The sequence below is a fragment of the Morchella sextelata genome, assembly GCF_020137385.1.
Source record: "Morchella sextelata strain SCLS chromosome Unknown scls_22, whole genome shotgun sequence".
Classification (NCBI taxonomy): domain Eukaryota; kingdom Fungi; phylum Ascomycota; class Pezizomycetes; order Pezizales; family Morchellaceae; genus Morchella; species Morchella sextelata.
Window position 1 is genome coordinate 860,424 of NW_025408637.1, and position 21,584 is coordinate 882,007.

Sequence of the window (21,584 nt, forward strand, 5' to 3'; positions counted from 1 at the left end):
ATAACAAAACCGATAGAGCATAACATAATCCGATCCCTTAGAAAAGTCTTTTTCCCAAATAAAAACCGTAACACAACATAGAATGAAACACCGCATAAATAGAAACACCCAATCAATTTAGTCCTCCAAATTCGTAATCCTTGCCCTAAATGCCTCATTTTGTGGCCCCAATTTCCGTTTCTTATCACCCTCCCTTCCGTGGTCCTTTCTCCCGGAAGGATGCTCTTTTCTCTTCAGGTTCGTTAACCTGACCTTACTTGTCGCCACGCAATCCTTCACGAAGTGGTTATCTCTACCACAACGGAAGCACTTTCCTTCCTTCTGCCATTTCTCCTTCTCTTCCTTGGTAACACCTAAGTCATCCGAGGTCTTGGAGTTGTTGGCTGATGCGGGGAAAGTTTTCCGAGGATTTGCATTGTTGCGCGATTTCCGCCGTTCCGTTTTTTCCTCGCGAGGTTTCACAGGGTCTTTACCTCGCAGGATTTCTTTCCGCGCCTTCACCTCGTGGTCCTTGCGTCCGACTTTTCGTACCCAGGCTAACCAGTCCACGAAATCATTAGGTTCCTCAATCGCGTTAGAGAGCCTCTGTTCCAGCGAGGAGTTTATTCCTGTTAGGATCATGGACCTCATGACAACTGGTCCAACTCGTGCATCCCATTCCAGGTTCTGCATCTCGTTAATGTACTCGTCGATTGGGCCAGTTTGACGGAGCTTGTCCATCTTCTGCTTAGCCTGCTCCTGACTCGTACGGTTGCCATATTGGGTGCGAAGTTCCTGCTTGAACCGTTCCCAGGTTCCGATGCTGCTGTCCACAGCTAACCTCTCCGTAAAATTCCGCCAAAAATTTGCCGCACTACCGGTAAACTCGAGGGATGCCCACATAATCTTGGTGCCGTTATCCCATTGGACATTCTTCTGGAGGCTGATTAGAATCTCCATCTGGTCGATCCAGAGTCTTACGTCTTGATCGGCTTTTCCGGAGAAGGGAATGTTGGCCTTTTTGGGTGCATCACCTACGGTGGCGCGAGGGGGATGCGAGAGTTCTTGCTCTCGTTGGCGCCTCCTTTCGTATCTTCGTTTCTTACGTTCCAGCCGCTTGCGGCGTTCGCCTTCCGAATCTGAGGAATCCGATGGGGATGATCCTGGTGCTCTCGGGGCATTACCTCCCTTATTGCCATTCCCGTTACCTCCACCTTGTGCTCTTTGACCTCCTTGCTTCCCTTGTTGGCTATTATGCTTAGGGTTGCTTCTTGGTGCTAGGCTTTGGTCTTCGAGGTCTTCACTGGATTCGGAGCCAGCTGGAGGGGCGACTGGTGGTTGGGGGGGTGGTTGGGGAGGTGGGCCTGATCCGCCGCCACCTGTTACTGGGGCCAGTGGTGGTTCCGCAGCCGTTTTACGGGCTGTTTCCCTCATCTGCTCCATCATTTCTTCTAGAACCGTCCTTGTTCCAGAGAACCCATCTACCAAGGAGACCTGCTGCTGCATGGTCCTCTCCAATTGTGCCAGTGTGGCTGCTACGCCTTCTGGGACTTGGGCTGGGCCATCTTTTGGCAACTTCTGGATCCAGTCGGCCAGCATAGTTATGTGCTGAGCCTGCTCTTCCTGCCGCTGTTGGTGGGCCCTAGTAGTGGTGACGATCTGTTCCAAGACTTGACCGAGGTTCGTAGTGGTTGCAGCTGTCTCTGCCCGCACTTGCGCGAGGATAAACCCGTCGCGGCGCTCCCGTTCTTCTTGGTCCTGGTCGAACTTCATCTGCAATTCGCGGATGAGTCTGGTTTGTTCTTCGTGCTGCTGGGTAAGCTGCACAGCGTGCTGCCGAGTGATTTCCCGGATTGTAGGGAGGTCTTGGACACTCACAGTGAGGTCTCCAAGTCCGCGGCTGAGCTGCTGAACCACTGGGGCTCCTCTACGTTCGATTTCCTGCCCGATGATTTCTCCAAAGGGGTGCTCGATACGGCGTTCCTCTACGTCCATATTCGTATCCTCGTCCTCGTCCGTTACCCTGGGGACCGAGGGCCTCGGAATAGAAGACCTCTCTCTGATTGGCGTTTTGTACGGGGAATAGTCTTGATAGTCCCCTTGCCTGTGGGAGCGGGGTTGGCCATAGGATTCGGCCGGCTGAGTCGATCTGAAGAGGTCGCTGATCGGCATGTCCAGGTCCCTCCTGTGGCGCTGTCTCGCCTGGGTCTCGACTATACCTCGATCTCTCACTGTGATTGAGCTCTCCATGTTGTAGTCTTCCTCCGATCGTTGCTGATGACCCCTTGACATCGCTAAGTTGCTCGATTCTGAGTTGTGGCTGTCTTCTGCACCAGGGTTGAACGACGAACCAAGGGACGGCGTGAGCTAATCCGTAGGATTGCTGTCTGATGGTGACTTTGATGGGGAAGAGTTCAGGGTAGTTGAGGATCTCCGGGTCGTGTTCTTCGAACGTGCAAGTAGTGCCTGCTTCAATAAAAAACCCGGCGTACTCGAGGTATCCGCAATAGAGATGTTCGGCACTGCCTCTGCGAACGATGAAGGAGGTAGTGCAAGTAAAGTTGTTGATAGCTGCTGTTGCTACTCGGGGATGCATAAGGTATCAAAGAGCCCTTCTAATAGACTACTTTCTTATTCTTTTACTTGAGCGCACGGTGACTATCCGCAACACAAAATACTCTCAAGTATTGGTCTAAGCAAGTAGTTGTCTTATCGGGACGTTGATAATATGCGATCGATAAAATAATAGCGTAGTGGATAAGGTACAATATAGTGTTTGGGGAAATGCCAATGCTAAGTGGTAATTCTGTAGCTTTTAAACTTGTAATATTGTAAACCGGATTCCGCTCGCTGAGTGACTGATGATGCCACTAAGACGAGGCAGAACCCTCCCTATTTATACATATTGGAACCTATGCCAAGGCCTGCTTTCTAATACTAAAGAGATAACGATAATAGAATAAGATAATCAACCCGAAGATAACCTCAGTAGAAAGGCACCCCCGCATAGTTCCGTTCCTCCATTCTAATTCCGACACGTAACCATAAACCCCGCAATTGCCAGTAACCGAGCTGTATCATGCTATTGTCCTAGAGCTACTTCCCTAAGTAGAATGGCCTGCAGCCATAAGCCCCGCTTCTATTCCGTTCCGGGTGAGACACCCAATAGTAAGCGTGCCCTCACAACAGCCTAATACTAGTGTGGTTGCACCCGGTGCCCCCACACCCCTCGGTACCTTTCTATGCTTATTCCCTCGTTACCCGACCGTACTCACATCACAACCCATCACTCATATTATCCTTATTTCTTAACTTAGGAGTAGTGTTCGTGTTTCCTGTAACAAGATCCGAGGCAGATCTTGAAACCCGGGGAAGGGCGCGGGCACGCGCGTGATGTTGAGTATCTCCGGGATTATAATCTGACAAGGAGATGAATGTGTGTAGTGGTCCTTCAAAGAAGAGCAGAGAAGAATAAAAGATAGAACGGTCGAGAGACCTTGCCTTGGATGGTACGAGGGTTTGCAATGGGTCAAGTGTTCCTTGGCTCGGCCTGGTGCGACATGATCTGTCACTCGATGGATGCAAGAACGCGCAGACATTATTGGCGCTTATAGTTACGTGCTCTTGGCACAGATTCCCAGTCGGTCGCTAAGGCCCTAGCTAGGACTTGCGGAGTATCAACAGCCTGATTCGTGGGAGGATCCTAGGAGTCGTCTCATGGAATATTGCACATCCTACTCTTAGACTACCCATGTGGCGGATCGAGGACTTTGCATCTCACAAACAAATGAAAGGAGCTTTACTTGAGGAGCGTGTCTACTTGCTTCTACGCGGCTCACAACCATGCTTTACGTTTCTTGTTGTCATTCGAGCCAACTGGCCTTCCTGCCAGTGTTGGCGGCGGTCATTGCCACGGCTGTGGCCGGTATCACCTGACCAGGCCAATCATGCTCTCAGTCGCGCTGCATTGCGCACCACTGCGCACGGAACACCAGTTGGCTGCCCTTGATACGCTCGTTCTCAAACAACACTTTGAATGATGTCAGCAAGCGGGGTAAAAGCGGGGCTCGGCGAGAGCTACAAATAGGTAGAACATTTATCTTCCAGGTTCTCGGGTGGCACTCATTTTCCTCTTCTACAATAAGCACAGGCGCTGGTTTGCTTGCTTAGGAAGGTATATCTCATCTCCCTTACGAAGTAGCTTATCGCTGCTTAGGCTCACAGTAGGCTGGAGATCTCACATATTCGCAGCGAGGACAACGTCGGACGCTGAGTTACTGCTCTATTAACATCGCATAACCTAGGAAAAAGGTATGGAGGTAGCACTTTCCCTAAGCGGCCTTCTAGCCACTGGACTCCAGGTCAGTGACATGCTGAACCGCTTCGTCTCCGACGTCATACATGCCCGTCGCGCCATTGAAAATCTCAAAAGCGAGGTCAAGATCTTCACAAGCATCGTCACCAACCTGCAGACAAAAACATCCCCCCCGCCCCCCCTTGATCCCTTCAAAGACGCCCTCATCGCTGCCGGCAATACACTCTCCGACCTGCACAGTGAGCTGGACCGCGTTGCCTCACATGGCAGCAAGCTCCGGGAAGGCATAAAATACGCATGCACGGAAAAGACTTTGAGCTCGCTGCTGCTGGAGCTGATGAGTCATAAGTTGACGCTACTGCTGTTTGCCAGGTTAGTGTGCTCTTCCGACCTTCACATATGTTTACGGAGCTGAGAAAGGCTGGATATAGTGCGATGTTCGTGGAGTCTTCGGATGAGAGGTGTGGGATTGTGGGGGGGTTTACAAGAGACGCTGCGGTGAGGGATTTCGGGAGCTATGTTACTGGGTCGGCAAATGTTACCAGTTCGACCGCAACCAACACCGGCGGTAACCCACATCCCACACGCAGCAGGACATTGGCCAACGAAACATCAACGCGAAGTGTCAGCGGTACACCGCCCCCGAACCATAATCTGACAGCACCAGCTCCCATTATTGCCATGCCCTACCACAACGTCGTGCCCTCGATAGCACTATACCCGGTGCCGTCTCCTCCTCTATTCACTGCGCCGGAATATTCCCTACACGATGCTGTCAGAAATAGAGATAAGAAAAAGGTGTACGATCTGCTCCAGCGCGGCTACAACGTCGATCAGAACCATCCAGATTTCGGGACGCCGCTGGCATACGCGGTGTCGCTGAGGGCGGCACCGATATTAACTAATCTGTTGGAATTTGGGGCAAACACGAAGGTCAAGGACAAACTTGGGAGGTAAGTTGATTCTATCCACTCTAGGGAACACCTACCTATCCTTCCAATCCGTTTTACTGATACCAATGACTGTTCCAGAAGTCTTCTCCACACCGCCGTAGTCACCGGCGATGAACAGATCCTCTACTATGTGCTGACCATGCAGATACCGGTCAATGAAGCCGACATCTCCGGCGACACCGCGCTGCATACCGCGGCGAATCTTGGGTATAGGAAGATGATTGACCTGTTGATACAGTGGGGAGCGGATGTGGAGCGCAGAGACAGGCGGGGACTGACGCCGTGGCTTTCACCGTGGCGGGTGTTGAGGCCGAGGAGGAGGGTGACGGTTTGTGGATGAATTTGGCTAGACCGTTTCGGGGTGGGGTGGGGGTGGTAGTGTTCCTTGTGAGGAATTGGTGGCTTTGGTTCGATGTTGGGTTTTCGGGGTTGGGCGTTTGGAAAGTGCTGGGGAAATGTAATTGAAATTATAGTTGAAGCATTGATTCGTTCCAAAAAGCAACGTGCCTAATAGCACTATGTATATACAAGACAAAACATATTGATAACCGTGTCCTAGCTTTCTTAAAAGAAGAATTGAAAAATGGCGCGCGGTATGTTTATATCAATTCAGACAACCAATTTTCCCAGGGAGGAAAACCATGGAGTAAGCCATGTAAATTCTTGATCCCGTTCATGAACCAAACTCGACCAATTTGATCCTAGACATGACAGAAACGGCAAAGATCTGTCAATAGGGGTGACATTTGTGATATCACACCGCCTGTATATTCGAAAGTCTATGATCCATTACACCATTTTGCATAGCCTTCTATTTAAAGAGACGAAAGTGATTGCTAGTCTTATGGCTTCACGATGATATTTTATGCATAGTGAAGTCATAGTAAATCAGATAACGGGATCTTTTAGCAAGGTCAACACCAAGTATCGTGAAAGAAACGTAAGCCTGTTACCCCCTAAAAACACCTGTCGAGCAGATCCTTTGAGAAATCGGCGTAGCAAAGAAAGCCTGAGTTTTTATAAGTGCAAGCTAAGCACGATTTTGCGAAACTTTAAGAAGAAAGTAAAGCCTGCCGTAACCAGGCGACGATCGAGTAGAGATATTCAGAATATTGAGCTGATTGAGGAAGCAAAGTCTACCAGTATAGCTTCCGGTAGAGCAGATGTTACAGGAAACACGAACACTGCTCCTAAAGTCAAGGAATAAGGATAATACGAGTGATGGGTTGTGATGCGAGTACGGTCGGGTAACGAGGGAACAAGCATAGAAAGGTACCGAGGGGTGTGGGGGCACCGGGTGCAACCACACTAGTATTAGGCTGTTGTGAGGGCACGCTTACTATTGGGTGTCTCACCCGGAACGGAATAGAAGCGGGGCTTATGGCTGCAGGCCATTCTACTTAGGGAAGTAGCTCTAGGACAATAGCATGATACAGCTCGGTTACTGGCAATTGCGGGGTTTATGGTTACGTGTCGGAATTAGAATAGATGACCGGGACTATGCGGGGCCGCTTTTCCTATTGGGGTTATCTTCGGGTTGATTGTCTTATTCTATTATCGTCATCTCATTAGTATTAGAAAGCGGGCCTTGGCATAGGTTCCAATATGTATAAATAGGGAAGGATTCCGCCTCGTCTTAGTGGCATCATCAGTCACTCAGCGAGCGGAATCCGGTTTACAATATTACAAGTTTAAAAGCTACAGAACTATCGCTTAGCATTGGCATTTCCCCAAACACTATATTGTACCTTATCCACTACGCTATTATTTTACCGATCGCATATTATCAACGTCCCGATAAGACAACTACTTGCTTAGACCGATACTTGAGAGTATTTTGTTTGTGGCGGATAGTCACCGTGCGCTCAAGTAAAAGAATAAGAAAGTAGTCTATTAGAAGGATTCTTTGATACCGTATGCATCCCCGAGAAGCAACAGCAGCTATCAACAACTTTACTTGCACCACCTCTTTTGTCGTTCGCAGAGGCAGTGCCGAACACCTCTATTGCGGATACCTTGAGTACGCCGGGTTTTTTGCCGAAGCAGGTACTACTTGCACGTTCGAAGAACACGACCCGGAGATCCTCAACTATCCCGAACTTTTCCCCATCAAAGTCACCCTCAGTCAGCAATCCCACGGATTAGCTCATTCCGTCCCTTGGTTCGTCGCTCAACCCTGGTGCAGAAGACAGCCACAACTCAGAATCGAGCAACTTAGCGATGTCAAGGGGTCATCAGCAACAAATGGAGGAAGACTACAACATGGAGAGCTCGATCACCGTGAGAGATCGAGGTATAGTCGAAACCCAGGCGAGACAGCGCCACAGGAGGGATCTGGACATGCCGATCAGCGACCTCTTCAGATCGACTCAGCCGGCCGCATCCTATGGCCAACCCCGCTCCCGCAGGCAAGGGGACTATCGAGATTATTCCCCATACAAAACGCCAATCAGAGAACGATCTTCTATTCCGAGGCCCTCGGTCCCCAGGGAAACGGACGAAGACGAGGATACGGATATGGACGTAGAGGAACGCCGGATCGAGCACCCCTTTGGAGAAATCATCGGGCAAGAAATCGAACGGAGAGGAGCCCCAGTGGTTCAGCAACTGAGTCGCGGACTTGGAGACCTCACTGTGAGCGTCCAAGACCTACCCGCAATCAGGGAAATTACTCGGCAACACGCGGCACAGCTTACCCAGCAGCACGAGGAGCAAACCAAACTCATCCGCGAATTGCAGACGAAGTTCAACCAGGACCAAGAAGAACGGGAGCGCCGAGAGGGGTACATCCTCGCTCAAGTGCGGGCAGAAACAGCCGCGACCACTACGAACCTCGGCCAAGTCTTGGAACAGATCGCCAATACCACTAGGGCCCACCAACAGCGGCAGGAAGAGCAGGCCCAGCACATAACTATGCTGGCCGACTGGATTCAAAGGCTGCCGAAAGAAGGCCCAGCCCAAGTCCCAGACGGCGTATCAGCTACACTGGCACAATTGGAGAGGACCATGCAGCAGCAGGTCTCCTTGGTAGATGGGTTCTCTGGGACAAGGACGGCTCTAGAAGAAATGATAGAGCAGATGAAGGAAACAGCCCGTAAAGCGGCTGCGGAAAAACCACTGGCCCCAGAGACGGGTGGCGGTGGATCAGGCCCACCTCCTAGACCACCTCCCCAACAACCAGTCGCCCCTCCAGCCGGCTCCGAATCCAGTGAAGACCTCGAATACCCAGGCCAACAAGGGAAGCAAGGAGGTCAAGAAGCACAAGGAGGAGGTAACGGGAATGGCAACAAGGGAGGAAGTCAAGGAGCACAAGGTGGAGGTAACGGAAATGGCAATAAGGGAGGTAACGCCCCGGAAGCACCCGGATCATCCCCATCGGATTCCTCAGATTCGGAAGGCGAACGCCGCAAGCGGCTGGAACGTAAGAAACGAAGGCACGAAAGAAGGCGCCAACGAGAGCAAGAACTCTCGCACCCCCCTCGCGCCACCATAGGTGATGCGCCCAAAAAGGCCAATATCCCCTTCTCCGGAAGAGCCGATCAAGACGTAAGACTCTGGATCGACCAGATGGAGATTCTAATCAGTCTCCAGAAGAAGGTCCAATGGGATGATGGCACTAAGATTATGTGGGCATCCCTCGAGTTTACCGGTAGTGCGGCAAACTTTTGGCGGAATTTTACGGAGAGGTTAGCTGTGGATCGCAGTATCGGAACCTGGGAACAGTTCAAGCAGGAACTTCGTACCCAATACGGCAACCGCACGAGTCAGGAACAGGCCAAGCAGAAGATGGACAGACTCCGGCAAACTGGCCCAATCGACGACTACATCAATGAGATGCAGAACCTAGAATGGGACGCACGAGTTGGACCAGTTGTCATGAGATCCATGATCCTAACAGGAATAAACTCCTCGCTGGAACAACGGCTCTCCAATGCGATTGAGGAACCGAATGATTTCGTGGACTGGTTAGCCTGGGTACGAAAAGTCGGACGCAAGGACCATGAGGTGAAGGCTCGGAAAGAAATCCTGCGAGGTAAAGACACTGTGAAACCTCGCGAGGAAAAAACGGAACGGCGGAAATCGCGCAACAACGCAAATCCTCGGAAAACTTTTCCCGCATCAGCCAACAACTCCAAGACCTCGGATGACTTAGGTGTCACCAAAGAAGAAAAGGAGAAATGGCAGAAGGAAGGAAAGTGTTTCCGTTGTGGTAGAGATAACCACTTCGTAAAGGATTGCGTGGCGACGAGTAAGGTCAGGTTGACGAACCTGAAGAGAAAAGAATATCCTTCCGGGAGAAAGGATCACGGAAGGGAGGGTGATAAGAAACGAAAATTGGGGCCACAAAATGAGGCATTCAGGGCAAGGATTACGAATTTGGAGGACTAAATTGATTGGGTATCTCTATTTATGCGGTGTTTTATTCTATGTTGTGTTACGGCTTTTCTATTCTGTTTTGGAAGAAGGACTTTTCTAAGGGATCGGGTTATGTTATGTTCTATCGGTTTTGTTATTTTGCGCAATTTAAATTCTCTCTACATACATTTCGAGAAGCGGGGTTACATTCCGAAAACGCCTGGCGTATAAGTGTTGTACTATGATTTGATCAACGCTCGAATTTTCTATATAAACTCCCTCGCCCCGCGCTCAGAACAAGAACTATCAACATCAAGAACAACCCCCCTTACCTTACACTTTCAAAACATACGAACATGTCTTCACACAACCAAGAAACCCGCCTTGAGATTGAGATCTCTTGGAACCACCCCGCAACTAGTACCCAACATACAGAAACAGTCAACGCACTCCTAGACAGCGGAACAGAGGACTGGGTTATGTCCTGGAACTGTGTCCATCGCCTAAAGATCCCAACTCAACCTCGACCCAAGCCCCTCATCATCAGACAGGCTGACGGTACCCCTATGCCTAACTCCGGCACTCATATCACCCAATCTCTTACCCTCCGCGTCGGCAACCATCTAGACAGAGACATCGTCTGTGAGGTTGGCTCCTTCGCAGGAGAAGACCTCGTCATACCACATCGATGGCTCAAAGAGCATCAACCTACCATACATTGGGGTCAGAACAAAGTTACCTTCGACAACATCAATTGTCAAGTGAAGGGATGCTTCAGGACCATGTATGATATATACGAAGAAGACCCAGAAGAGCTGGTCATCAGGCTGTTGAGGTCGTCACCCGAGACACAGATGATGCTCGAGCAACACCCCTTCTGGGCAAGGGCATTGGTAGGCGAGGCTCTCGCTAGTGCTATACCAATGGAGTACCAGGACTTCGTCGACGTCTTCTCTAAGGAGGGAGCCGATCGACTACCTGATCACTCAGAATGGGACCATACCATTCCCCTTGTGGAAGGAAAGCAGCCTCCATGGGGACCAATCTATGCGCTCTCCCCAGTGGAACAAAAGGCACTCCGGGAATACTTGGACGAAATGCTAGCCTCTGGCAAAATAGTCCCCTCCACCAGCCCGGCAGCAGCACCGATCCTGTTCGTAAAGAAAGCCAATGGAAAACTGAGGTTATGCGTAGACTTTCGTGGCCTAAATGCTATCACGGTCAAGAATCGCTACCCCCTCCCACTCATGACAGAGCTGGCCGATTCGACGAAAGGAGCAGAGTTCTTCACCAAGATAGACCTGAAAAACGGCTATAACTTGATTAGGATTGCCGCTGGTGAGGAATGGAAAACAGCTTTCAGAACGAAGTACGGCCACTTTGAATATAGGGTAATGCCTTTTGGCTTAACCAATGCACCGGCGTCGTTCCAGGTCATGGTCAATACCATATTCAAGGATCTTCTAGATCAAGGCGTAGTAGTCTACTTGGATGATATTCTAATATATTCAAAGACTAAGGAAGAGCATACGACTCTGGTGAGGAAAATATTGGGGCGACTGCAACAACACCATCTATACGGGAACCTCGAGAAAACGGAATGGTACAAACAGGAGGTAGAATTCCTGGGATTCGTACTATCAGGGAAAGGGAACCAGGTCTCGCCTAAGAAGGTGAAGGCAATCACGGAATGGTTACCACCCACCAAGGTCAAGGAACTTCAATGTTTCCTTGGATTCGCCAACTTCCTACGACGGTTCATCCACAGGTACTCCGAAGTTTGCCGACCGATGACCGATCTCTTGAAGAAAGGTTCCGTATGGCGATGGAGCAGCGAACAGCAAAGCGCTTTCGACGAACTCAAGGAGAGGTTTACGTCTGCTCCAATACTACGACACTATGACGAACACCGTGAAGCGATCATAGAAACTGACGCGAGTGACTGGGCTGAGGCCGCAGTACTCTCTCAGGTATTCGAGGACGGTATGCTACACCCGGTAGCTTACCACTCTCGCAAGTTCAACGAGGCAGAGGTAAACTACGAGATCTATGACAAGGAGATGCTCGCTATAGTTTCTGCTCTCTTGACTTGGAGACATTGGCTGGAAGGAACGGATATTCCTATCCAGATACATTCAGATCATCAGAACCTACAGTACTTTACAACGACCAAGAAGTTGTCGAGAAGACAAGCCAGATGGGCCGAAAAGATAGCACCTTTTCGCTTCAGGATTCATTACCGACCAGGCGAAAAGAATGGCAAGCCAGATGCACTTACAAGGCGCCCAGAGTTCGCTATGGAAGGGGGAGTAATGCGTGAACAACCCGTAAAACAGTTGTTCAGCGCAGAACAATTTGTCAGGAAATCACGGACCAGTGTAGAAACTGGCCCTGAAATCATTGGCAACCCCGAAGAAGGATGGACTCCGTTGGATCAGTGGTACGATATACCAGGTATTGAGCTGCCTCAGCCACTACAAGACTGGTATGAACAGGACAGACAATGGGTTCGGAGAGTGTTCCGGGATGAACCTCTCCCTGACGCAAACCTTGAAGTCTTCGGGACAGAGGAAGCTGATGCCGTAATAACGGAGCTTGCCACTGAATGGACCCCGGGATCGAATGAGGCCACCCACGATGGTCGTTGGGTAGTGCCAGGATACGCGGTCAGACAAGTCATTGAGGATCATCACGACAGACCCGTAGCGGGGCATCTAGGAAGGGATAAAACCCTTGAGTTGATCGATAGGAACTACTGGTGGCCAGGAATGTCCACGGATGTAGCCAACTTCGTCAAGACTTGCGATGTATGCCAGAGAGCCAAGCAACGTCGGAGACACTTGTCACTCCCTCAACCCCTAGAGTTAGCCACCACACCTTGGACTGATATCTCGATGGATTTCGTAGTAGAAATGCCAAAGGAGAAATCAGGATTCCGTAACGTATTGGTAGTCGTGGATCGTTTTACGAAAATGGCTCACTTCATTCCAATGACGGGAATCAACGCGGAACAGACCGCTAACGCCTTTGTCAAGGATATTTGGCGCTTTCACGGCCTTCCTAGGAGCATTGTCTCTGACAGGGGAACACAGTTTGTATCGGCATTCTGGGCTGCGGTCACAGAACGACTAGGGATTCGCAGAAGGCTCTCGACCTCGTTCCACCCACAGACGGATGGACAAACAGAAAAGACCAACCAGCACCTCGAATCCTACATCCGGGCCTATACCGCCGGAACAGGAAAGAAATGGAAGGACCTACTACCGATTTGCGAGTATGCATATAATAATGCGAAACACTCGTCAACAGGACAATCGCCGTTCTACTGTAACTATGGTTTCCACCCACGAACAGACTGGCCAACGGATGCGAAGATCGGACAGCTGGATGATAAGGGAAACACCTACCTGGAAGACCTTCTCCTAGCCCATGAGTCAGCGAGAGACACGCTGCAAAAGACTTTTGACAGGATGGCGTCAAGGCCAGGGCCAGCAGTTCAGCGGTTCACAACCGGTCAAAAGGTCTTGCTGGATACTCGGAACCTCGGCGGTTACAATAAATGGTCGGATAAATTTACAGGCCCCTTCGAGGTTGCCGCGGCTGTAGGAAATAGGGCTTATAGATTGAATCTTCCGGCAGAATGGAAGGTTCATGACGTATTCCACGAGATGTTGCTGAGACCTTATCGAGAGGACCCCAATCCGGGCAGGCAACAGAATACACGAAAACGACTAGCAACACCCGACCCTCAAGAGGCACTCTTAGATGAGAACTTCAAACCGGTCACCAACACTCGGCCCCATACGCGAAGTCAAGGGCCAGTCACCGACTCGAGACGACCTCTGAAACGACAGCGGACTAGGGAAGACTAGCTCGATACCTTTCCTACTCTATGACTTTTCCCAAAGGGTTTTTATCATAGAGAGGTTTTAACGGTCGAGGGCGACGTCTAGGAAGGGGGAGTAGTGTTACAGGAAACACGAACACTGCTCCTAAAGTCAAGGAATAAGGATAATACGAGTGATGGGTTGTGAGGCGAGTACGGTCGGGTAACGAGGGAACAAGCATAGAAAGGTACCGAGGGGTGTGGGGGCACCGGGTGCAACCACACTAGTATTAGGCTGTTGTGAGGGCACGCTTACTATTGGGTGTCTCACCCGGAACGGAATAGAAGCGGGGCTAATAGCTGCAGGCCATTCTACTTAGGGAAGTAGCTCTAGGACAATAGCATGATACAGCTCGGTTACTGGCAATTGCGGGGTTTATGGTTACGTGTCGGAATTAGAATAGATGACCGGGACTATGCGGGGCCGCTTTTTCTATTGGGGTTATCTTCGGGTTGATTGTCTTATTCTATTATCGTCATCTCATTAGTATTAGAAAGCGGGCCTTGGCATAGGTTCCAATATGTATAAATAGGGAAGGATTCCGCCTCGTCTTAGTGGCATCATCAGTCACTCAGCGAGCGGAATCCGGTTTACAATATTACAAGTTTAAAAGCTACAGAACTATCGCTTAGCATTGGCATTTCCCCAAACACTATATTGTACCTTATCCACTACGCTATTATTTTACCAATCGCATATCATCAACGTCCCGATAAGACAACTACTTGCTTAGACCAATACTTGAGAGTATTTTGTTTGTGGCGGATAGTCACCGTGCGCTCAAGTAAAAGAATAAGAAAGTAGTCTATTAGAAGGATTCTTTGATACCGTATGCATCCCCGAGAAGCAACAGCAGCTATCAACAACTTTACTTGCACCACCTCTTTTGTCGTTCGCAGAGGCAGTGCCGAACACCTCTATTGCGGATACCTTGAGTACGCCGGGTTTTTTGCCGAAGCAGGTACTACTTGCACGTTCGAAGAACACGACCCGGAGATCCTCAACTATCCCGAACTTTTCCCCATCAAAGTCACCCTCAGTCAGCAATCCCACGGATTAGCTCATTCCGTCCCTTGGTTCGTCGCTCAACCCTGGTGCAGAAGACAGCCACAACTCAGAATCGAGCAACTTAGCGATGTCAAGGGGTCATCAGCAACAAATGGAGGAAGACTACAACATGGAGAGCTCGATCACCGTGAGAGATCGAGGTATAGTCGAAACCCAGGCGAGACAGCGCCACAGGAGGGATCTGGACATGCCGATCAGCGACCTCTTCAGATCGACTCAGCCGGCCGCATCCTATGGCCAACCCCGCTCCCGCAGGCAAGGGGACTATCGAGATTATTCCCCATACAAAACGCCAATCAGAGAACGATCTTCTATTCCGAGGCCCTCGGTCCCCAGGGAAACGGACGAAGACGAGGATACGGATATGGACGTAGAGGAACGCCGGATCGAGCACCCCTTTGGAGAAATCATCGGGCAAGAAATCGAACGGAGAGGAGCCCCAGTGGTTCAGCAACTGAGTCGCGGACTTGGAGACCTCACTGTGAGCGTCCAAGACCTACCCGCAATCAGGGAAATTACTCGGCAACACGCGGCACAGCTTACCCAGCAGCACGAGGAGCAAACCAAACTCATCCGCGAATTGCAGACGAAGTTCAACCAGGACCAAGAAGAACGGGAGCGCCGAGAGGGGTACATCCTCGCTCAAGTGCGGGCAGAAACAGCCGCGACCACTACGAACCTCGGCCAAGTCTTGGAACAGATCGCCAATACCACTAGGGCCCACCAACAGCGGCAGGAAGAGCAGGCCCAGCACATAACTATGCTGGCCGACTGGATTCAAAGGCTGCCGAAAGAAGGCCCAGCCCAAGTCCCAGACGGCGTATCAGCTACACTGGCACAATTGGAGAGGACCATGCAGCAGCAGGTCTCCTTGGTAGATGGGTTCTCTGGGACAAGGACGGCTCTAGAAGAAATGATAGAGCAGATGAAGGAAACAGCCCGTAAAGCGGCTGCGGAAAAACCACTGGCCCCAGAGACGGGTGGCGGTGGATCAGGCCCACCTCCTAGACCACCTCCCCAACAACCAGTCGCCCCTCCAGCCGGCTCCGAATCCAGTGAAGACCTCGAATACCCAGGCCAACAAGGGAAGCAAGGAGGTCAAGAAGCACAAGGAGGAGGTAACGGGAATGGCAACAAGGGAGGAAGTCAAGGAGCACAAGGTGGAGGTAACGGAAATGGCAATAAGGGAGGTAACGCCCCGGAAGCACCCGGATCATCCCCATCGGATTCCTCAGATTCGGAAGGCGAACGCCGCAAGCGGCTGGAACGTAAGAAACGAAGGCACGAAAGAAGGCGCCAACGAGAGCAAGAACTCTCGCACCCCCCTCGCGCCACCATAGGTGATGCGCCCAAAAAGGCCAATATCCCCTTCTCCGGAAGAGCCGATCAAGACGTAAGACTCTGGATCGACCAGATGGAGATTCTAATCAGTCTCCAGAAGAAGGTCCAATGGGATGATGGCACTAAGATTATGTGGGCATCCCTCGAGTTTACCGGTAGTGCGGCAAACTTTTGGCGGAATTTTACGGAGAGGTTAGCTGTGGATCGCAGTATCGGAACCTGGGAACAGTTCAAGCAGGAACTTCGTACCCAATACGGCAACCGCACGAGTCAGGAACAGGCCAAGCAGAAGATGGACAGACTCCGGCAAACTGGCCCAATCGACGACTACATCAATGAGATGCAGAACCTAGAATGGGACGCACGAGTTGGACCAGTTGTCATGAGATCCATGATCCTAACAGGAATAAACTCCTCGCTGGAACAACGGCTCTCCAATGCGATTGAGGAACCGAATGATTTCGTGGACTGGTTAGCCTGGGTACGAAAAGTCGGACGCAAGGACCATGAGGTGAAGGCTCGGAAAGAAATCCTGCGAGGTAAAGACACTGTGAAACCTCGCGAGGAAAAAACGGAACGGCGGAAATCGCGCAACAACGCAAATCCTCGGAAAACTTTTCCCGCATCAGCCAACAACTCCAAGACCTCGGATGACTTAGGTGTCACCAAAGAAGAAAAGGAGAAATGGCAGAAGGAAGGAAAGTGTTTCCGTTGTGGTAGAGATAACCACTTCGTAAAGGATTGCGTGGCGACGAGTAAGGTCAGGTTGACGAACCTGAAGAGAAAAGAATATCCTTCCGGGAGAAAGGATCACGGAAGGGAGGGTGATAAGAAACGAAAATTGGGGCCACAAAATGAGGCATTCAGGGCAAGGATTACGAATTTGGAGGACTAAATTGATTGGGTATCTCTATTTATGCGGTGTTTTATTCTATGTTGTGTTACGGCTTTTCTATTCTGTTTTGGAAGAAGGACTTTTCTAAGGGATCGGGTTATGTTATGTTCTATCGGTTTTGTTATTTTGCGCAATTTAAATTCTCTCTACATACATTTCGAGAAGCGGGGTTACATTCCGAAAACGCCTGGCGTATAAGTGTTGTACTATGATTTGATCAACGCTCGAATTTTCTATATAAACTCCCTCGCCCCGCGCTCAGAACAAGAACTATCAACATCAAGAACAACCCCCCTTACCTTACACTTTCAAAACATACGAACATGTCTTCACACAACCAAGAAACCCGCCTTGAGATTGAGATCTCTTGGAACCACCCCGCAACTAGTACCCAACATACAGAAACAGTCAACGCACTCCTAGACAGCGGAACAGAGGACTGGGTTATGTCCTGGAACTGTGTCCATCGCCTAAAGATCCCAACTCAACCTCGACCCAAGCCCCTCATCATCAGACAGGCTGACGGTACCCCTATGCCTAACTCCGGCACTCATATCACCCAATCTCTTACCCTCCGCGTCGGCAACCATCTAGACAGAGACATCGTCTGTGAGGTTGGCTCCTTCGCAGGAGAAGACCTCGTCATACCACATCGATGGCTCAAAGAGCATCAACCTACCATACATTGGGGTCAGAACAAAGTTACCTTCGACAACATCAATTGTCAAGTGAAGGGATGCTTCAGGACCATGTATGATATATACGAAGAAGACCCAGAAGAGCTGGTCATCAGGCTGTTGAGGTCGTCACCCGAGACACAGATGATGATCGAGCAACACCCCTTCTGGGCAAGGGCATTGGTAGGCGAGGCTCTCGCTAGTGCTATACCAATGGAGTACCAGGACTTCGTCGACGTCTTCTCTAAGGAGGGAGCCGATCGACTACCTGATCACTCAGAATGGGACCATACCATTCCCCTTGTGGAAGGAAAGCAGCCTCCATGGGGACCAATCTATGCGCTCTCCCCAGTGGAACAAAAGGCACTCCGGGAATACTTGGACGAAATGCTAGCCTCTGGCAAAATAGTCCCCTCCACCAGCCCGGCAGCAGCACCGATCCTGTTCGTAAAGAAAGCCAATGGAAAACTGAGGTTATGCGTAGACTTTCGTGGCCTAAATGCTATCACGGTCAAGAATCGCTACCCCCTCCCACTCATGACAGAGCTGGCCGATTCGACGAAAGGAGCAGAGTTCTTCACCAAGATAGACCTGAAAAACGGCTATAACTTGATTAGGATTGCCGCTGGCGAGGAATGGAAAACAGCTTTCAGAACGAAGTACGGCCACTTTGAATATAGGGTAATGCCTTTTGGTTTAACCAATGCACCGGCGTCGTTCCAGGTCATGGTCAATACCATATTCAAGGATCTTCTAGATCAAGGCGTAGTAGTCTACTTGGATGATATTCTAATATATTCAAAGACTAAGGAAGAGCATACGACTCTGGTGAGGAAAATATTGGGGCGACTGCAACAACACCATCTATACGGGAACCTCGAGAAAACGGAATGGTACAAACAGGAGGTAGAATTCCTGGGATTCGTACTATCAGGGAAAGGGAACCAGGTCTCGCCTAAGAAGGTGAAGGCAATCACGGAATGGTTACCACCCACCAAGGTCAAGGAACTTCAATGTTTCCTTGGATTCGCCAACTTCCTACGACGGTTCATCCACAGGTACTCCGAAGTTTGCCGACCGATGACCGATCTCTTGAAGAAAGGTTCCGTATGGCGATGGAGCAGCGAACAGCAAAGCGCTTTCGACGAACTCAAGGAGAGGTTTATGTCTGCTCCAATACTACGACACTATGACGAACACCGTGAAGCGATCATAGAAACTGACGCGAGTGACTGGGCTGAGGCCGCAGTACTCTCTCAGGTATTCGAGGACGGTATGCTACACCCGGTAGCTTACCACTCTCGCAAGTTCAACGAGGCAGAGGTAAACTACGAGATCTATGACAAGGAGATGCTCGCTATAGTTTCTGCTCTCTTGACTTGGAGACATTGGCTGGAAGGAACGGATATTCCTATCCAGATACATTCAGATCATCAGAACCTACAGTACTTTACAACGACCAAGAAGTTGTCGAGAAGACAAGCCAGATGGGCCGAAAAGATAGCACCTTTTCGCTTCAGGATTCATTACCGACCAGGCGAAAAGAATGGCAAGCCAGATGCACTTACAAGGCGCCCAGAGTTCGCTATGGAAGGGGGAGTAATGCGTGAACAACCCGTAAAACAGTTGCTCAGCGCAGAACAATTTGTCAGGAAATCACGGACCAGTGTAGAAACTGGCCCTGAAATCATTGGCAACCCCGAAGAAGGATGGACTCCGTTGGATCAGTGGTACGATATACCAGGTATTGAGCTGCCTCAGCCACTACAAGACTGGTATGAACAGGACAGACAATGGGTTCGGAGAGTGTTCCGGGATGAACCTCTCCCTGACGCAAACCTTGAAGTCTTCGGGACAGAGGAAGCTGATGCCGTAATAACGGAGCTTGCCACTGAATGGACCCCGGGATCGAATGAGGCCACCCACGATGGTCGTTGGGTAGTGCCAGGATACGCGGTCAGACAAGTCATTGAGGATCATCACGACAGACCCGTAGCGGGGCATCTAGGAAGGGATAAAACCCTTGAGTTGATCGATAGGAACTACTGGTGGCCAGGAATGTCCACGGATGTAGCCAACTTCGTCAAGACTTGCGATGTATGCCAGAGAGCCAAGCAACGTCGGAGACACTTGTCACTCCCTCAACCCCTAGAGTTAGCCACCACACCTTGGACTGATATCTCGATGGATTTCGTAGTAGAAATGCCAAAGGAGAAATCAGGATTCCGTAACGTATTGGTAGTCGTGGATCGTTTTACGAAAATGGCTCACTTCATTCCAATGACGGGAATCAACGCGGAACAGACCGCTAACGCCTTTGTCAAGGATATTTGGCGCTTTCACGGCCTTCCTAGGAGCATTGTCTCTGACAGGGGAACACAGTTTGTATCGGCATTCTGGGCTGCGGTCACAGAACGACTAGGGATTCGCAGAAGGCTCTCGACCTCGTTCCACCCACAGACGGATGGACAAACAGAAAAGACCAACCAGCACCTCGAATCCTACATCCGGGCCTATACCGCCGGAACAGGAAAGAAATGGAAGGACCTACTACCGATTTGCGAGTATGCATATAATAATGCGAAACACTCGTCAACAGGACAATCGCCGTTCTACTGTAACTATGGTTTCCACCCACGAACAGACTGGCCAACGGATGCGAAGATCGGACAGCTGGATGATAAGGGAAACACCTACCTGGAAGACCTTCTCCTAGCCCATGAGTCAGCGAGAGACACGCTGCAAAAGACTTTTGACAGGATGGCGTCAAGGCCAGGGCCAGCAGTTCAGCGGTTCACAACCGGTCAAAAGGTCTTGCTGGATACTCGGAACCTCGGCGGTTACAATAAATGGTCGGATAAATTTACAGGCCCCTTCGAGGTTGCCGCGGCTGTAGGAAATAGGGCTTATAGATTGAATCTTCCGGCAGAATGGAAGGTTCATGACGTATTCCACGAGATGTTGCTGAGACCTTATCGAGAGGACCCCAATCCGGGCAGGCAACAGAATACACGAAAACGACTAGCAACACCCGACCCTCAAGAGGCACTCTTAGATGAGAACTTCAAACCGGTCACCAACACTCGGCCCCATACGCGAAGTCAAGGGCCAGTCACCGACTCGAGACGACCTCTGAAACGACAGCGGACTAGGGAAGACTAGCTCGATACCTTTCCTACTCTATGACTTTTCCCAAAGGGTTTTTATCATAGAGAGGTTTTAACGGTCGAGGGCGACGTCTAGGAAGGGGGAGTAGTGTTACAGGAAACACGAACACTGCTCCTAAAGTCAAGGAATAAGGATAATACGAGTGATGGGTTGTGATGCGAGTACGGTCGGGTAACGAGGGAACAAGCATAGAAAGGTACCGAGGGGTGTGGGGGCACCGGGTGCAACCACACTAGTATTAGGCTGTTGTGAGGGCACGCTTACTATTGGGTGTCTCACCCGGAACGGAATAGAAGCGGGGCTTATGGCTGCAGGCCATTCTACTTAGGGAAGTAGCTCTAGGACAATAGCATGATACAGCTCGGTTACTGGCAATTGCGGGGTTTATGGTTACGTGTCGGAATTAGAATAGATGACCGGGACTATGCGGGGCCGCTTTTTCTATTGGGGTTATCTTCGGGTTGATTGTCTTATTCTATTATCGTCATCTCATTAGTATTAGAAAGCGGGCCTTGGCATAGGTTCCAATATGTATAAATAGGGAAGGATTCCGCCTCGTCTTAGTGGCATCATCAGTCACTCAGCGAGCGGAATCCGGTTTACAATATTACAAGTTTAAAAGCTACAGAACTATCGCTTAGCATTGGCATTTCCCCAAACAGCAGAGGAACTATAAAGGGAGAATCCCGAGAACCAAGTGAAGCCTGCCCAGGAGGGCACTTGTCGAGCTACTCTTATATTAAGATGTTAAAATAGAAAGTGAAGTCTATCTCTGAAAATGGCGGTCGAGTAGAAGACGTATTGAAAGATATCAAGGAGATGGTGAAGCCTACCTGGAAAGATACCGGTCTAGCTGAGGATTTCTAGCAAAGAGATGTGGATATACAGAGAGCTACAAGAGGAAGAGTATATAATGAAAGCCTGCCTTTGTATAGGCGCCAGTCA

At 50.2% G+C, this 21,584-nt stretch overlaps 6 protein-coding genes across 6 annotated transcripts; 5 read left to right on the forward strand and 1 right to left on the reverse strand.

Moving 5' to 3' along the window:
• Positions 1-117: 117 nt before the first annotated feature.
• Positions 118-2,271, reverse strand: H6S33_007132 (uncharacterized protein; the record flags this gene model as incomplete). Its single annotated transcript, XM_044838480.1, has 1 exon — positions 118-2,271. One exon carries the CDS (start codon positions 2,269-2,271, stop codon positions 118-120), a length of 2,154 nt encoding a protein of 717 aa, XP_044689296.1.
• Positions 2,272-4,292: 2,021 nt separating this feature from the next.
• H6S33_007133 (uncharacterized protein) lies at positions 4,293-5,587 on the forward strand (the record flags this gene model as incomplete). The annotated part of the gene is made up of 3 exons (XM_044838481.1): positions 4,293-4,666; positions 4,726-5,247; positions 5,326-5,587. The coding sequence occupies 3 exons, from the start codon at positions 4,293-4,295 to the stop codon at positions 5,585-5,587; spliced, it is 1,158 nt and encodes a 385-aa protein (XP_044689297.1).
• A 1,880-nt stretch (positions 5,588-7,467) lies between these two features.
• On the forward strand, positions 7,468-9,636 carry H6S33_007134 (uncharacterized protein; the record flags this gene model as incomplete). The annotated part of the gene is made up of 1 exon (XM_044838482.1): positions 7,468-9,636. One exon carries the CDS (start codon positions 7,468-7,470, stop codon positions 9,634-9,636), a length of 2,169 nt encoding a protein of 722 aa, XP_044689298.1.
• Positions 9,637-9,959: 323 nt separating this feature from the next.
• On the forward strand, positions 9,960-13,475 carry H6S33_007135 (uncharacterized protein; the record flags this gene model as incomplete). The annotated part of the gene is made up of 1 exon (XM_044838483.1): positions 9,960-13,475. One exon carries the CDS (start codon positions 9,960-9,962, stop codon positions 13,473-13,475), a length of 3,516 nt encoding a protein of 1,171 aa, XP_044689299.1.
• Positions 13,476-14,625: 1,150 nt separating this feature from the next.
• On the forward strand, positions 14,626-16,794 carry H6S33_007136 (uncharacterized protein; the record flags this gene model as incomplete). Its single annotated transcript, XM_044838484.1, has 1 exon — positions 14,626-16,794. One exon carries the CDS (start codon positions 14,626-14,628, stop codon positions 16,792-16,794), a length of 2,169 nt encoding a protein of 722 aa, XP_044689300.1.
• A 323-nt stretch (positions 16,795-17,117) lies between these two features.
• Positions 17,118-20,633, forward strand: H6S33_007137 (uncharacterized protein; the record flags this gene model as incomplete). The annotated part of the gene is made up of 1 exon (XM_044838485.1): positions 17,118-20,633. One exon carries the CDS (start codon positions 17,118-17,120, stop codon positions 20,631-20,633), a length of 3,516 nt encoding a protein of 1,171 aa, XP_044689301.1.
• Positions 20,634-21,584: the final 951 nt, after the last annotated feature.